This window comes from Leucoraja erinacea, chromosome 21, assembly GCF_028641065.1.
Source record: "Leucoraja erinacea ecotype New England chromosome 21, Leri_hhj_1, whole genome shotgun sequence".
Classification (NCBI taxonomy): Eukaryota; Metazoa; Chordata; class Chondrichthyes; order Rajiformes; family Rajidae; genus Leucoraja; species Leucoraja erinaceus.
The window spans coordinates 37,883,424-37,901,441 of record NC_073397.1 but is presented as its reverse complement, the minus strand read 5'-3'; the positions used below and the strand labels follow the sequence as shown (position 1 = coordinate 37,901,441).

The following is an 18,018-nucleotide window of genomic DNA, read 5'->3' as shown; positions in this document are numbered from 1 at the left end:
CCTGTCCCGAACCCGCTGAGTTACTCCAGCATTTTGTGTCTACTGTGGGAATATTGAGAACAGTTCTCTGCCTGCTGCTGCCTACATGAAAGTGCAGCGGACTTTATCGATTTGGTACAACTTCCTTGCTCAGTCAAACTTGGTTTACGAAACTCAATGTTTATAGTTTGAGTGACCCGACTGTGACATGCACTGTACTTGTGTGGAGTTAACTGGAGATGGCTCAGTCTTTGGGAGGAATGGACACCATCACTGAGGCAGCAACTCAACCAAGGAATTTTCACAAGGCGATTGGCAAAGTTCTCACCCCAACCCTTCTCTCTACAGAGTCCAGGAATATTCAAGTCTGTCACATGGAAACATGCTCAGTATAAATCACTCACAGCCCACAGCTTGATCACTGCTGACGTCTCCTAGTTATAAACCTCCTCTCGTTTAATTCTGGGCAAAGGCCAAACCTTATTCTGTGGACGAATAAACAGTGTTGCCACCTCATTTCACCCCACAGCTGCCACTAGGAGGATGACCAACACCAACACAGTCACAAACAGGCGTACAACCAAGAGCCAGAACCAGGTGGGCATCTCCAGTGTGTCCACAGCTTCAATAAGATGTTTAGAAACCAAACCCACCTCTACCAGCTTCTCCAATCCCTCCGGCTCCTTGTCTTTAGCCTTTGACGGAGAGGTTGTTAACTTCCTTTCCCGGTCACTGTGGTTTATCTTAATGCTGGTCGACTCCTGCAATGTCCGTTTCAGTTCATTGATATTGGCTTGGTGTTTCATCAGGACATCTTCTGGTTTATCTAGGAACTTTGGTAGGATGCAAACAGAGAGAGAGATTGTTACACAAAACATAACCAGACATTGGTCTCTGTAACAAGAGGAAGATGTCACCATTGTTTATGTATCTGTCTGGAATATCTCTGTGTCACTATAGTGAAGCTGCATCAGGAATTCAGAGTCGTCGAGAGTTAAGAGTGTTTTATTTATCACATGTCCCAGGTGGGACAATGGAATCCAGATTCCCGATGATGATGAGGATTGGTGAATATTACTGCTGATGTCTTGAATGCCTTGGCTGCAGGAGAACTATTTCCCACTTCAATCAATTCAGGGGCTTCAGGTCAATGCGTGCTGAGGACTAGTGCAACATCCTTGCTCTGCAGGGGTTTATTCTCCAGACTTACTTTACGGAGTTTTCAAGCTCAAGTCAATTCCACCACCACTTTGGGTAAATCACCTTCATGGTGACATCAGGTTATTGAGAGACTGACACCGACTGCACACGCTGCAGCCACAGTGTACGACACGGGTCCCATTGCCGGGGGGGGGGAACAAACAAAGATCGACACGTAACAGCTTCGTCAAATGTTATAGATTCTTTAGTCGCAGGGCAGTGAATCTGTGGAATTCTTTGTCACAGGCGGCTGTGGAGGCCACAAGTCAGTGGATATTTTTAAGGCAGAGATAGATAGATTCTTGATTAGTGCGGGTGTCAAGTGTTATGGGGAGAAGGCAGGAGAATGGGGTTAGGAGGGAGAGATAGATCAGCCGTGATTGAATGACTTGATGGGCCGAATGGCCTAATTCTACTGCTATTCCTTATGACCATATGATTTAGCACGAATTACAGCCTGTAATTGTAAAGCAGCCTTGCATCACACCGAGTCACAGTTCCATCCGTACACCTGCCCCTGCCTCCAGGGACAAGAGCATCATAACATTCAACAATGAGGTACTGCGTCTAATGAATCCAGCATCGCACCCAGTTCAAAGCCATGTGTCTGAAGCGCATAAATACAGTGGAAGGCCAACAAACACACGCATACTCAGATGGGCAGCAAGTTGGAATGCAGCAAGCATTAGAGCAGGGTGTGCAACACTGCAATGTAATGCACTGGTGTGCAACACTGCAACATTGCAACACTGCAACATGTGGGCAATGGTTACAACATGGGCATCTGCAGAGAGAAGGCCAGGCACAAGTTCCACAGCAGCGCATCCACATGAGATGTAGTTCAGTGTATCTGTCATGATCACATTGAATGGATCGAAGGGCCGAATGGCCTCTACTCCTGCACCTATTGTTAATAAGTCGTGTACTGACAACAATGAACAACTATGATTCAGAAAATTATCACCCACCATTCTGTGACAAGATCAGTTTTAATGTCCCATCCAACATTAATTGCCAGATTTGTTACACATGAATATTTGAATGTCTTGGATATTGTTGGGGATCAACCTACTGAATGTAACGTCTGTCATTAGTTTGATGAATGATTTTCCATTGATAATTAATAGAAGCCAGTGATCCTGTAAGTGTGAATGAATGTGAAGATGTGACACAAACTACAGGGGTTTGGCGACCGGCAATACACTACCTCTTGCCTAAGTCGCGGCTCATCCTCTCGTTCCATCTGACAGCAAAATTTTAAAAGAAATCAAATCAATTAAATCCAAAACAAGATCATAATCCATTGATCGTCATGTGAAGAGTGAAATATCGATTGGCCAGGTGCAAATTAATGCTTGAATCAGAGCAGCCTACCCCGACAGAAATACATTCAACCAATAGAGAGAGAACAGCAACATTGCATCAAGTATTTAGCATTGCTTAGAGGCTGGGAGTTTCAGATTAACACCAGAGGTGTACAGGGCAGGTCAGGGCCCGGCTGGTGGCTGAGGTGAGGAGCACCTCATGTTGTCTCACTGTACATCACCATTGCACCAGCGCTGGGCCAGTTTGCTCAACAACATTCTCAATCTGGCAGACTCAGGGTTAGTGGGAACAGCCAGAACTTGTGTCTATACTCTGGAGATGCTGCCTGTCCCGCAGAGTTACTCCAGCATTTTGTGTCTACTCTCGAATGCAATCGGTTTACTGGACAGTCACGAATCATTTAGGTGTGAATGGTCGTATATACAACATGATAGATTTTTCACTCACTGGTGTCCAGTTTAATTGTCCCTGTTACCCGACCTATTCCACATTTCCTGTGTAGTTTTACCTCAAGGGAAAGGGACTGGCCTTGAATTTAAGCCTCAGTAAAACCACAGCTAAAGTGGTTATGTTTGGTCACAATATTGTGGAAATGGCTTCCATGCCAACACACTCAACACAAGGCCAATTTGTTCATTAAATCCCAGTCTGCTCACTCCTTGTTCTTTCAATGACCTCTAGTAACGTCATTTGTAGCACATTTACCCCCAACAACTGTTGTGGGTGAGTAGAACATGTGGCCACTGGACACAGGCTGAAGCAAAGACAACAGTTGTTGGAATTGTGCAAAGACTCGTGGCTTCACATAAACTGTCAAGGAAGCAGATGGTGATCTCTGAAACGTTATAAAAGTATTAACTGCATAAGATGCTCAGACAAGGACCATTGGCATCAGGACACAGAGTGCTGGAGTAACTCAGCGGGTTAGGCAGCATCTGTGGAGAACATGGATAGGTGACGTTTCACAGAGTGCTGGAGTAACTCAGCGGGTCAGGCAGCATCTGTGGAGAACATGGATAGGTGACGTTTCACAGAGTGCTGGAGTAACTCAGTGGGTCAGGCATCATCTGTGGAGAATATGGATAGGTGACGTTTCAGGTCAGGACCCTTCTTACAATTTTTCTCCAGACATGTTGCCTGACCTGATGAGTTACTCCGGCACTTTGTGTCCTTTTGTGTAAACTAACATCTGCAGTTCCTTGTTTCTACGTTGATGTTGAGTAGACTCACCTCTGGGTTGGCCAGATGTTGTCTGCAATCCAAAGATGGAAGATTCTAGACTTGGCTTCACGAGTGTGAAAATAGATAGTTGTTCGTCCAATGAACACTTGGATAATTTAAGTTCCCAATCACTGGTGCCCCAACCCTAATCCTCACCTTAACCCTCAATTTAACCCATCAGAAAATGCCAGGCTCTGTGGAATTAGCTTCTCTTTCCTTAACCTTCAGCCAAAGAATGGCAACAGCAGCTCCAGTTTGTGGACACAGTGTTGACTATTTCTTGAGTAGACAAAAATGCTGGAGAAACTCAGCGGGTGAGGCAGCATCTATGGAGTGAAGGAAATAGGCAACGTTTTGGGCAGACAATTTCTTGATTAGTACGGGTGTCAGAGGTTATGGGGAGAAGGCAGAAGAATGGGCTTAGGAGGGAGAGATAGATCATCCATGATTGAATTGTGGAGTAGACATGATGGGCCGAATGGCCTAATTCGATTCCTATTCAGTATCACAATCAAATTGGCAAAGAACAAATCTGAATCAAATGTCTGAAACCGCAACATGTTGTACCTTCATTTCTTTTATTTTGGTCGGCGTTGTGACTTCGTCGGCTTTCTCGGATTTCTGCGAGGATTTCTTGCTGTCCGACTGTATGGTGTCGGGAGTTTCTGTCCTCGATGTTTCACTGGTGTTGTTGATCAATTCCTTCAGGAGGCCCTCATGGTTCTCCCCGACTGAAGCTGGACGGAAAAACTCTGCAAGTCAGAACACCTGAAGTAAAACCTGCTCCATACACCTGGCACATAGGTCACAGTAGCCCCATACACCTGTCACAGAGGTCACAGTAGCCCCATACACCTGGCACAGAGGTCACAGTAGCTCCATACACCTGGCACAGAGGTCACAGTAGCTCCATACACCTGGCACAGAGGTCACAGCATCACCATCTCACATGGCACAGAGGTCACAGTAGCCCCATACACCTGGCACATAGGTCACAGTAGCTCCATACACCTGGCACAGAGGTCACAGTAGCTCCATACACCTGGCACAGTAGCCCCATACACCTGGCACAGTAGCCCCATACACCTGGCACAGAGGTCACAGCATCACCATCTCACATGGCACAGAGGTCACAGTAGCTCCATACACCTGCCCCAACCTTGCACACCTGTCCAACTCACACCCTAACCTTGAACACCTGCCCAACTCACACCCAACACCCTAACCTTGCACACCTGCCCAACTCACACCCAATGTCCCAACCTTGCACACCTGCCCAACTCACACCCAATGCCCCACGGGCTGCTCTTCCTGCAGCATTGACTGGGTTTATATTTGCCGGATGTGCCATAACTGGAGTCGGAGCTAAACAACACAGGGTGGTGGTTTTTGTACTTTTGTCCCAGATTCACAGCAATGTTGGTTTCTGCTGCCGTCAACCTCAAAGTGTTGGCATCTTAAAAATGCCGCCATCATGTCAGGCATGCACCTTCCCAGGTGAACAATCTGCTTATGTGAAACGTCACCTATCCATGTTCTCCACAGATGCTGCCTGACCCGCTGAGTTACTCCAGCACTCTGTGAAACGTCACCTATCCATGTTCTCCACAGATGCTGCCTGACCCGCTGAGTTACTCCAGCACTCTGTGAAACATCACCTATCCATGTTCTCTACAGATGCTGCCTGACCCGCTGAGTTACTCCAGCACTCTGTGAAACGTCACCTATCCATGTTCTCCACAGACACTAGTCCCACCTGCCATTGTTTGGTCCATATCTCTCCAAACCTGTCCTATCCATGTACCTGTCTAATTGTTTCTTAAATGTTGGGATAGTCCCAGCCTCAACTATCTCCTCTGACAGCTCGTTCCATACACACACCACCCTCTGTGTGGAAAAGTTACACCTTAAATCTTTTCCCCTTCACCTTGAACCTATGTCCTCTGGTCCACGATTCACCTACTCTGGGCAAGAGTCTACCCGATCTATTTTATACACCTCTATAAGATCAACCCTCATCCTCCTGCGCTCCAGACCCCACTACTCAGCTGTTTATTTGACACAAACCATACCTCCATCCAGACTCCGTGACATTGTGTATCGTTTGCTGGAAGACCGGTCAAAGTAGGGCGCGGGGCGGTCAATCAAGGCACTGGCCTGCCGTGTTTGTGCCTGTGTACGGCCACTGTAACGAAACTTGGAGCCCATCACCAGGAAACCCTTTGGTGGAGGCTCTGGAGACACAAGTCTGGAAAACAAGTTACTGATCACAGTTACTCTGTAGAAACGTCAGAGACAAACGAGGTCAGGCAACAAACTAACTGGTAAACACATTACAACAGCAACACAAAGCACCTTCAACACACAGAGCAGAGCAAACACTTCTTCACTGTAAGTCCATCTTGTTAACCTCCTGGATCTTGGGGATGATGGTATATGGTCAAATGCCAGGGGTCAAAGACTAGAGGGGATCAAGGGCAGGTTGGTCAGAGGTCAGGGGTCAAAGGCTAGAGGGGGTCAAAGGCTGGAGGGGTCAAGGGCAGGTTGGTCAAAGGCCAGGGGTCAAAGCCTAGAGGGGGTCAGGTTGGTCAAAGGCCAGGGGTCAAAGCCTAGAGGGGGTCAAGGGCAGGTTGGTCAAAGGCCAGGGGTCAAAGACTAGAGGGGGTCAAGGGCAGGTTGGTCAAAGGCCAGGGGTCAAAGGCTAGAGGGGGGCTCAAGGGCAGGTTGGTCAGAGGCCAGGGGTCAAAGGCTAGAGGGGGGTCAAGGGCAGGTTGGTCAGAGGCCAGGGGTCAAAGGCTAGAGGGGGTCAAGGCTGGAGGGGTCAAGGGCAGGTTAGTCAAAGGTGGTGGTTCTCCCCGTGACCCTGGCTGACCTTCTCCTCCCCCTCCCTCCCCCACGCTACAACTGTTCTACTCCGAGTGTAACAAACCGTGAACGCCACTTCATCCATTCTCGGACTGACACCCGACTCTTCACCTCTGGCCTTTGTTCAACCACATAGCGGCACGGTGGCGCAGCGGTAGAGTTGCTGCCTCACAGCGCCAGAGACCCGGCCTCGATCCCGACTATGGGTGCTGCCTGTACGGAGTTTGTACGTTCTACCCAGTGGCCTGTGTGGGTTTTCTATGGGTGCCCTGGTTTCCTCCCACACGACAAAGACGTACAGGTTTGTAGGTTAATTAGCTTCAGTTGCATTGTAAATTGTCCCTAGTGTGTGTAGGATAGTGCTAGTGTACAGGGATCACTGGTCAGCGCAGACTCAGTGGGCCGAAGGGCCTGTTTCTGTGCTGTATCTCTAAACTAAATTAAACTCATCTGTCGACCCCAACCTCCACTTTGCCCGTGTTCACCAGTAACCGCCCATGCTCCGCCCTGAATCTCCTCTTTTCTGTCCCTTACAATCAGTCTGAAGAAGGGTCTCGACCCGAAACGTCACCTATCCATGTTCTCCACAGATGCTGCCTGACCCGCTGAGTTACTCCGGCACTCTGTGAAACGTCACCTATCCATGTTCTCCACAGATGCTGCCTGACCCGCTGAGTTACTCCAGCACTCTGTGAAACGTCACCTATCCATGTTCTCCACAGATGCTGCCTGACCCGCTGAGTTATGGTGCAGCAGCATCAATGGAGCTAAGGAAATAGGCAACTTTTCGGGCCGAAATCCTTCTGGAAATAGGCAACGTTTCGGGCCGAAACCCTTACGGGTTTCGACCCGAAACGTTGCCTATTTCCTTAGCTCCACAGATGCTGCCTGACCCGCTGAGTTACTCCAGCACTCTGTGAAACGTCACTTATCCATGTTCTCCACAGATGCTGCCTGACCCGCTGAGTTACTCCAGCACTCTGTGAAACGTCACTTATCCATGTTCTCCACAGATGCTGCCTGACCCGCTGAGTTACTCCAGCACTCTGTGAAACGACACCTATCCATGTTCTCCACAGATGCTGCCTGACCCGCTGAGTTACTCCAGCACTCTGTGAAACGTCACTTATCCATGTTCTCCACAGATGCTGCCTGACCCGCTGAGTTACTCCAGCACTCTGTGAAACGACACCTATCCATGTTCTCCACAGATGCTGCCTGACCCGCTGAGTTACTCCAGCACTCTGTGAAACGTCACTTATCCATGTTCTCCACAGATGCTGCCTGACCCGCTGAGTTACTCCAGCACTCTGTGCCTATCTTTGGTGTAATGCAGCGTCTGCAGTTCCTCGTTATGCTAGCAGGTGAGAGATCTCCAGACGTCTCCTCACGACTAGCTCCCCTGTGACTTCAGGCATACACTGGGGAACACAATTGCTTAATGAACAGATGTTTCTACTCTGAATATTTGTCACTATTTTGACTATGTATCGTTAATCCACAGCTGGATTGCAGGCTTGCAACCTTTACAACATTGCCGCTCAAATATCTGGCAAACATTCCAAGCCAAACCCATTCCAGAGAGTCAGAATCTCATCATTTGTGAACTAAATGGTCTCCTGCTTGCTGGAAAGTGAAAGCCCTGCCTTCATCGCAATAGGCAATAGGTGCAGGAGGACGCCATTCGGCCCATCGAGCCAGCACCGCCATCACACTAACGTTGAGGGTCACAGCAGGGGGAGGGGAGCAGGGTCACCCAAAGACCAAACCAAATATAGAACTACAAACATGCACAGACTGTAGGAAGGAACTGCAGGTGCTGGTTTAAACTACAGATAGACACAAAATGCTGGAGTAACTCAGTGGGACAGGCAGCATCTCTGGAGAAATGGAATAGGTGACGTTTCGGGTCGAGACCCTTCTTCAGACTGAGAGTCAGCGGGAAGGTAAACGAGAGATATAGATGGTGATGTGGAGAGATATAGAACAATGAATGAATGATCAAGGGGACAGGCCATTGTTATAAAGGGCCTATGGAATTAAATTTCCTTTAGTGTCATTCAATCATTAAGTTTGAATGAAATTGCGAACTTTGCAGTCATGACAGAAAAAAGCCACAGAACAGACAATGAACACAGTTTAACACAAACATCCATCATAGTGAATATCCAGGCACCTCCTCACTGTGATGGAAGGCAAAATGTCTTATCTCTCCCTTGCCTGTTCTCCCGCTGCGTCGAGGTGATCCAGGCGATCGAGGCTCTCGATGTTCAAGCCACCACCGGGTGATGGTAAATCCCGCGGCTGATATTAAGCTCCGCGAAGGGGCCAATTCAAACTCCGTGACTCGGGGCGGGGGAAGCTGCCGTTGCGGGAGCTCCTGAAAATCGGTCACCAACCAGTGACCTGCGAGCTCCGCGAAGTCAGCCAGCTCCACGATGGGGATTCCAGTTGGAGGCCGCCAGCTCCACGATATTACGCTTCAGCGCAGACGGAGACGGAGATACGACAAGGAAAACGTCGCATTCCCATTGAAGGGATTAAAAGAAGTTTCCCCCACATATACACAACTAAAAATAGACTAAAACATACCTAACAAGACACAAGAAAGCAATAAAAAGAAAGACAGACAGACTGCAGGCGAGCCGTCACTTCCAGAATGTTCCCTTTATCATTGATACTTTTTTGAGTATCGTTCATTCATTTGTCCGATATATCTCTCTCGACATCATCTTCTATATCTCACGTTTCCCGCTGGTTTAATGTGGGGCGGAGTGTGCCAGTGTCCTTGCTGTGGCCACAAATGTGTTCGTACACGCCGGGAACATTTCACCCAGAGAGTTGTGAATCTGTGGAATTCTCTGCCACAGAAGGCAGTGGAGGCCAATTCACTGGATGTTTTCAAGAGAGAATTAGATTTAGCTCTTAGGGCTAACGGAATCAAGGGATATGGGGAGAAATCAGGAACGGGGTACTGATTTTGGATGATCAGCCATGATCATATTGAATGGCGGTGCTGGCTTGAAGGGCCAAATGGCCATCTCCTGCACCTGTTTTTCTATGTTTCTATAAAAGACAAGTTCTGGGAATCTGGATCACATGGATGTACAGAGATCGCTGTGTGTGAAGTTGTCCTGTTTACAAAAACATAGAGAAACTCAGCGGGTCAGGCAGCATCTGTGGAGAACATGGATAGGTGACGTTTCACAGAGTGCTGGAGTAGCTCAGCGGGTCAGGCAGCATTTGTGGAGAACATGGATAGGTGACGTTTCAGTTTGGGACCCTTCTTCAGGCTGATTGAAGTATTGCAGTTGTGCATTGCTATTTCCATGGTCAATACATGCTGAGTGGATTCTAAACTGAACCCTGTTTCATGGAATTGACAGTGTGTTCTGCAATGTTACTGCTTCCCTATGGACAGAAACACAGAGAACTATATTTTCTGCAGCATTTGCCTGGTGATGTTTTTCAACTTGGGACCCAAGGCCAGAGTTGTGAGCGATCTCTAGAGTACTGACAGGACGTGCAGACGTTCTCAGTAAGCCACATTCACCACATCTAACTCTCCCCTGCAGGCAGAACCAACAGGTGGCCCTGGGCTAGTGTTTACCTGAAGAAGGTGTGGTGTTCACCTGTAGGGTGTGGTGTTTACCTGAAGAAGGTGTGGTGTTCACCTGTAGGTGTGGTGTTTACCTGTAGGTGTGGTGTTTACCTGTAGGTGTGGTGTTTACCTGTAGGTGTGGTGTTTACCTGTAGGTGTGGTGTTTACCTGTAGGTGTGGTGTTCACCTGTAGGTGTGGTGTTCACCTGTAGGTGTGGTGTTTACCTGTAGGTGTGGTGTTCACCTGTAGGTGTGGTGTTCACCTGTAGGTGTGGTGTTCACCTGTAGGTGTGGTGTTTACCTGTAGGTGTGGTGTTTACCTGAAGAAGGTGTGGTGTTCGATGCACACTTTCCACAGTCGTTTGGCAGCGCGGTGGTTCGGGAGCTTGAAGCCGATGGTACTTTCAAACTGTTCGTACTGGAAATTGGAGCAAAACAGCAAACAGTTAAAGTAGAATCCTCCTGCGATTCCAGCTCCCCCACACCAGCAAGACAACGGTAAATATCTGTACTTGAAATCAACCTGATGTAACATTTCAGTGAGAAACCGTATGGCCTGGTTAAGGGGTTGAGGCAGGAGTGGGGACGGAGATGGTGGGCAGGATTGTGTAACATGTCACCTGCTTCACCTTCCACCACCACTTGTTGCTGAGGATTTACATCAGGGGGTGAGAAGCACGGGGCGTTTATGGACCGGCAACGCACCTGTCCAGTTTATATAATGACCACAGCTTCTCAGACTTGCTGCTGTGACATCCTGTGATCACCTGTAACTCAGTGTTTAAGAAGGAACTGCAGATGCTGGAAAAATCAAAGATAGACAAAAATGCCGGGAGAAACTCAGCGGGCAAGGCAGCATCTATGGAGCGAAGGAAATAGGCGACGTTTCGGGTCGACACCTGGAGGCAGTATCAATGGAGAGATGGAATAGGGGACATGTCGGGCCGACACCCTTCTTCACACTGGGGGGGGGGGGGGGGGGGAAAAAGAAAGGAAGAGGCGGAGACAGTGGGCTGTGGGAGAGCTGGGAAGGGGAGGGGAAGGAGGGAGAAATTGGAGAAGACAATATTCATAGGAGTAACTCAGTTCAGTTTAGTTTATTGTCACGTGTACCGAGGTACAGTGAAAAGCTTTTGTTGCATGCTAACCAGTCAGCGGAAAGACAATACATGATTACAATCGAGCCGTCCACAGTGTACAGATACAGGATAAAGGGAATAACGTTTAGTGCAAGGTAAAGGCAGCAAAGTCCGATCAAAGATTGTCCGAGGGTCACCAATGAGGTAGATAGTAGTTCAGGGCTGCTCTCTGGTTGTGGTAGGATGGTATAGTTGCCTGGTAACAGTTGGGGCATGGCGTGGCATATTACCCAGTCTTAAAGGGCCCTACCCTGCTCTACCTGGGCACAGGTGGTCAGTTAAAGGGCCCCGACCCTGCTCTACCTGGGCACAGGTGGTCAGTTAAAGGGCCCCTACCCTGCTCTACCTGGGCACAGGTGATCAGTTAAAGGGCCCTACCCTGCTCTACCTGGGCACAGGTGATCAGTTAAAGGGCCCTACCCTGCTCTACCTGGGCACAGGTGGTCAGTTAAAGGGCCCCTACCCTGCTCTACCTGGGCACAGGTGATCAATTACTCACCTGACCCCACACACAATGCAACAAGACACTGCAAACCAACCAGTACCTCTGCTGTAATCCTCACCAATCTGTTCATAAAGATAGTGAACATTAGCCTAGTTCTCCATTCTGGAAGATCCCACCCATGAACAGAAGGATCGGCCTACATGAGGAGCCAGGTGATTGGGCAGCAACGTGACTATGATATTGTTATTCCCAAGATCAAGTGGAGCAGAGAGTTCCAACAAGAGAGGACACTAGTGTGACAGGTGTCACTAAAACCACCAACATCGCGGGACATTTTATACTTTGTTCTTTGTTTTCACACATTCAAATGAGCTTGTTTCAGTAACATCTGGCATGAGGCCAGCTGTTGAAATGAGATAGTCCTCCCTGAAGTAAACAAGTAGCAGCAATGTCTTTCACTTGGCAGCTCAGCAACTTGAAAGTGACCCAAAGTATCTCACACACAAAACTGGCCCCAACACACAGCAAGTATGTCCAGCTGGCTCGTGTAGTTTACTAAACATTGCGACAGAACCAAGGACCAGTCGCACCCTGGTCACTCCCTCTTCTCCCCTCTCCCATCGGGCAAGAGGTACAGAAGTGTGAAAACAAACGCACACCTCCAGATTCAGGGACAGTTTCTTCCCAGCTGTAATCAGGCAACTGAATCATCCCACCACAACCAGAGAGCCGTGTTGAACTAGTACACGGTGGCACAGTGGTAGAGTTGCCCACTCACAGCGCCAGAGGCCCGGGATCGATCCTGACTACGGGTGCTGTCTGTACGGAGTCCGCACGTTCGCCCCCTGACCTACGTGGGTTTTCTCCGGGTGTTCCGGTTTCCTCCCAAAGATGTATACGTTTAGAGATTAATCGACTTGGTATAAATGTACAAATTGTCCCTAGTGTGTGGGATAGTGTTATAGTGTGGGGATCGGGCTAGGTGCGAGCTCGATGGGCTGAAGGGCCTGTTTACATGCTGTATATGTAAATTACTATCAGACTATCTTTGATCAGACTTATCATGTATCTGTACACTGTGGATGGCTCGACTGTAATCATGTGCTGTCTTTCCGCAACAACCTTGCTACACGTGACACTGAAACTGATGACTAAAGTAGTGGTGGAGAGAGGTCCAGGGTGGGGCTCAGGATGTCGAGGTAAAACAGGGCAGGTTGAGAGGGTCCCAGCTCCCAGGTGGGTTGGAAGAAGTTTGGTGTGAGCCTACGGAAGGTTCTAGAAGCACATTGACAACTGGAGACTGAGATGCTGTTGGATAGGTTGAGGAGGGGAGGGGGATAGGTTGAGGAGGGGAGGGGGTTACAAGATGAGTGGAGGAAGGTCATGAGATGGTGGTGGGAGGAGGGGGTGTATTGACCAAGAGCACACGCGTGTGTGCACAGGATCACACACGGCAACATCACGGGGTTGGAGGCCACACACTTCAATGCTGGTGCTTTGCCCAAGTTCCTGTCAGTCCATAATATAAATTAAATCCTACGTGGAAATATCTTCCACATTTAAAGTTATAAGAATCTATTAAACTGCGTAGATACATCTCAGCATGTGTCAGCATCTCCTGGTTATATTGTAAAGTTCTGCAAACACCAGTCAAAGTGGCTGGTAAATGATCTCAGAACTTCAGCAACTGTTGGAGATTGGTCCTTGAAGGGCAATGAGGAGACATGGCGTGGAGAATGTCACCATCGTATCGTACAGCACGGAAACAGGCCCTTCGGCCCAACTCGCCCATGCCAACCCAGATGCCACTTGGTCCAAACCTCACGTAGAAAGGAACTGCAGATGCTGGGTTACATCAAAGACAGACACAAGTGCTGGAGCAACTCAGTGGGTCAGGCAGCATCTCTGGAGAGAAAGAACAGGACACATTTCAGAAGAAGGGTTTTGGCCCGAAATGTCACCTGTCCCTTTTCTCCAGAGATGCTGCCTGACCGACTGAGTTGCTCCAGCAATTTGTGTCAATCTTTCCTATCCATGTTCCTGTCCAAATGTCCTTTAACTATTGTTATACGTAGCTGTATCAACTACCTCCTCCGGCAACATGTTCCACCCTCTGTGTGGACCAGAGGTTCCTATTAACTCTTTCCCTTCTCACCGACACCATTGCCGGCTGGATATTGTTGATGGGAAGGCAGTGCCCAAATGTATGAACCTCCATTACACTGGATACTGGGCAAGGCAGCCAGAGGAGGCTGTGGCAGGAAGCAGAGGGCACTGGATACTGGGCAAGGCAGCCAGAGGGGGCTGTGGCAGGAAGCAGAGGGCACTGGATACTGGGCAAGGCAGCCAGAGGAGGCTGTGGCAGGAAGCAGAGGGCACTGGATACTGGGCAAGGCAGCCAGAGGAGGCTGTGGCAGGAAGCAGAGGGCACTGGATACTGGGCAAGGCAGCCAGAGGAGGCTGTGGCAGGAAGCAGAGGGCACTGGATACTGGGCAAGGCAGCCAGAGGAGGCTGTGGCAGGAAGCAGAGAGCACTGGATACTGTAGCCAGAGGAGGGAGAGGTGACGCAGGGATTAGAGGCACAGGTAAGCTGATGTGTTGTGGATGGTGGCAGGGGATGAAGCACCAATGGGGAGAGAGAGGGCAGATGCAAAAGGAGACGGTACAAGACACAGGTTGCGCCTGATGCCCTGATGTATCGACCGAGCTGCCAGAGGAGGTCGTTGAGGCAGAGACTATCGCAACGTTTAAGAAACATTCAGATAGCCACATGGATGGGCCAAGTTGGGATGGATATGGACTAAATGCAGGCAGGTGGGACTAGTGTAGCTGGGACATGTTGGCCGGTGTGGACAAGTTGGGCTGAAAGGCCTGTTTCTGTGCTGTATCACTCTATGACTAGTGTAGCTGGGACATGTTGGCCAGTATGGGCATGATGGGCCAAAGGGCCTGTTTTCCGTGCTGTATCACTCTATGACTATGACGACTGTTTTGCATTAATAAATATGATCAGCAGGTGGCAGCCTGTAGAGTGTTTATAGTCTGCTGTTCCAGCTGAGAGAGTGACTACATTCACAGCCCAGTCTGATGCAGCTAACCCTAACCCTAACCTTCCCTCCATTGACAAACTGCAAGGGCCAGGAAAGCGAGCGGGCAAGATCATCTCTGACCCCTCTCACCCTGGCCACAAACTCTTTGAATCACTTCCCTCTGGAAGGCGACTCCGGACTGTCAAAGCTGCCACAGCCAGACATAAAAACAGTTCTTGTCCACGAGTAGTTGCTCTACTCAACAGCCAAAAATCTGTAGCCTCCTTTTCCTCTGGTATTTTATTTAATGCACATGTTTAATCGATAATGTTTTATTATTAATGTTTAATGTTTTATGTGTCATTCCTAACTATCACTGTATGTCGTTGTCACTTGCGGGCGGAGCACCAAGGCAAATTCCTTGTATGTGAATATTTGGCCAATAAACGTATTCATTCATTCATTGCTGCCTGGTGTCATTAATGGAATAAGTAAGCTACGTAATTTTCAAAGGATATTAGTCACAGCCGTGATGTTACTGATATCGATGCCATCTCTAACAGTACATGACAAATGTTAAAATTATATCAAATCTAAGGTTGCTTCACAGGATATGACAGAATCCATCTGAAGAAAGTTCCCAACCAGAAACGTCACCTATCCATGTCCTCATAGATTCAGACTACACGGAAACAGGCCCTTCGGCCCAACTTGCCCACACCGACCAACATGCCCCGTCTACACCAGTCCCACCTGCCTTAACTACCTTCTCTGGCTGCTCATTCCATAGACCTCCCACCTTTGGAGCAAAAAAGGTTCCTGTTAAATCTTGACCCCTTCACTCTGGTTCTTGATTCCCCTACTTTGGGTGAAGTGTCTATTCCTCTCATGACCTTATACACCTCTATAACATCCTCCTGCACTCCAAGGAATAAAGTCCCAGCCCACTCAACCTCTCTCTATAGCTCAGGCCCTCAAGTCCTGGAATATCCTGCATACATTTTCTGTACATCCTTCCCATCTTGACCACATCTCCCCTATAACAGAGTAAACAAAACTGAACACAATACTCTCCTCACCAGTGTCTTGTATAAGTGTAACTTGACCTCCCACCTTCTGTAGCCAGTACTCTGATTGAAAGTACCAAGCCTTTTTGACCACCTCGTCTACCTGTGATGCCACTTTCATAGAACCATGCGCCTGTACTCTAGACCCCTCTGCTCTACAACACTCCCCAGAGGCCGACCATTCACTGTGTAGGTCCTGCCCATGTTAGACATCCCAAACTGCGACACCTCACACTTCTCCGTATTAAATTCCATCAACCATTCCTCAGCCCAGCTGGCCAATCGATCCAGATCCTGCTGCAAATGTCAACAACCATCTTAATTATCTACAATGCTGTCTACTTTGGTAGCAGCTGCCAACTTGCTAATCAAGCCTTGTATATTCAAGCATGCAGGTACAGCAGGCAGTGAAGAAAGCGAATGGCATGTTGGCCTTCATAACAAGAGGAGTCGAGTATAGGAGCAAACAGGTCCTTCTGCAGTTGTACAGAACTGAGACGATACCTGGAGTTATGTGTGCAGTTTTGGTCCCCTAATTTGTGGAAGGACATTCTTGCTATTGAGGAAGTGCAGCATAGGTTTATACGGTTAATTCCCGGGATGGCAGGACTGTCGTATGCTGGGAGAATGGAGCAGCTCGGCTTGTACACTCTGCAGTTTAGAAGGATGACAGGATATCTTATTGAAACATATAAGATTATTAAGAGTTTGGACATGATAGAGGCAGGAAACATGTTCCCGATGTTGGGTGAGTCCAGAACCAGGGGCCACAGTTTAAGAATAAGGAGTAAGCCATTTAGAACGGAGACGAGGAAACACTTTTTCACACAGAAAGTTGTGAGTCTGTGGAATTCTCTGCCTCAGAGGGCGGTGGAGGATGGTTCTCTGGATACTTTCAAGAGAGAGCTAGATAGGGCTCTTAAAGATAACGGAGTCAGGGGATATGGGGAGAAGGCAGGAACGGGGTACTGATTGTGGATGATCAGCCATGATCACATTGAATGGTGGTGCTGGGTCGAAGGGTCAAATGGCCTCCTCCTGCACCTATTGTCTATTGTCTATTTTCATTAAAACCATTGATATAGATGACAAACAATAACAGGCCCAGCGCCGAACCCTGAGGCACACCACTAGTCACAGTACTCCAGTCCGAGGAGCAACCGTCCAGCTTCCTAACATGAAGCCAGTTCTCTCTCTGGTCAGCTATCTCTCCCTGGATCCCAGGCAATCTTGGAGAGGATGCTGCCCATCTTTCCAGAGCCTGCCTGGCGCGCTGACGTCCTCCAGCTCTGTGTGATTCTAGATCTTTCTCCTGCCCCAGCATTCACACGCACAGCCGAGTAGGATATATATTTAATATAAATAACGACCAAGGTCCTTGTATGTCGCTGGCTTTTAATCTACACTGAGGGTGAAGGGACAGAAAATAAAAGAGTTATTTTGTGGAGATGATTCAAAAGAGTTGAATAAAAAAAACAAACAGCTCTGCGGTGATGAAGGTGAGACCACAGGGAGACCAGACATGGTGAAGAATATCTCAGCCCAGCGTGTCATTAGACAATCTTCATTGATCGATATCTCCGTAGAGTGGCCCAATGCTGAGGTGTTTCACACACACAGTAATGAGTGAACAAGCAGTGTGAGCATTATAGGCCCCAGCCCCAGGGTGATTTCAGACATGTTATACAATGACGGCACAACTCATCTTCCCCACTCAAGCTGGGGTCAAGCTGGGGTCAGCGACCAACACTGATTTTCAATAGGAATGGATTTTGAAAATGCATTTAAAAAATCCATCCTCGGTCTTCAAAAGCGTTATACAACAGCGACATCTTCACAACACATCACCCTGAATGATGTCAAGCCAATCACGTACAGCGGGAGAATATTTCTGCTCTATTAAGTCTCACATTTTACCTCAAGCCTTTCTCAACCCTGGTTTTCTTTCTTGAACAGGAACTTTACATCTAAACTTTGCCAACTTGAGGGGATTTCATGTAAAAAGCAAAGTGCTGGAGTAACTCTGTGGGTCAGGCAGTATGGGTGGAGTAACTCCATGGGTCAGGCAGTATGTGTGGAGTAACTCCATGGGTCAGGCAGTATGTGTGGAGTAACTGTGTGGGTCAGGCAGTATGTGTGGAGGAA

At 48.4% G+C, this 18,018-nt stretch overlaps 1 protein-coding gene across 2 annotated transcripts in view; it reads right to left on the bottom strand.

Moving 5' to 3' along the window:
* The window catches only part of LOC129707556 (band 4.1-like protein 1), a 127,024-nt gene that overhangs the window by 17,997 nt on the left and 91,009 nt on the right, over positions 1–18,018 (bottom strand). For both annotated transcript variants that reach the window (XM_055652695.1, XM_055652696.1), the window contains exons 10-14: positions 10,513–10,610; positions 5,799–5,974; positions 4,294–4,478; positions 2,387–2,422; positions 633–812 (exon numbers count right to left, since the gene is read on the bottom strand). In XM_055652695.1, coding sequence (XP_055508670.1) covers positions 633–812; positions 2,387–2,422; positions 4,294–4,478; positions 5,799–5,974; positions 10,513–10,610 — 675 coding nt within the window. The remainder of the gene's footprint in view (positions 1–632; positions 813–2,386; positions 2,423–4,293; positions 4,479–5,798; positions 5,975–10,512; positions 10,611–18,018) is intronic.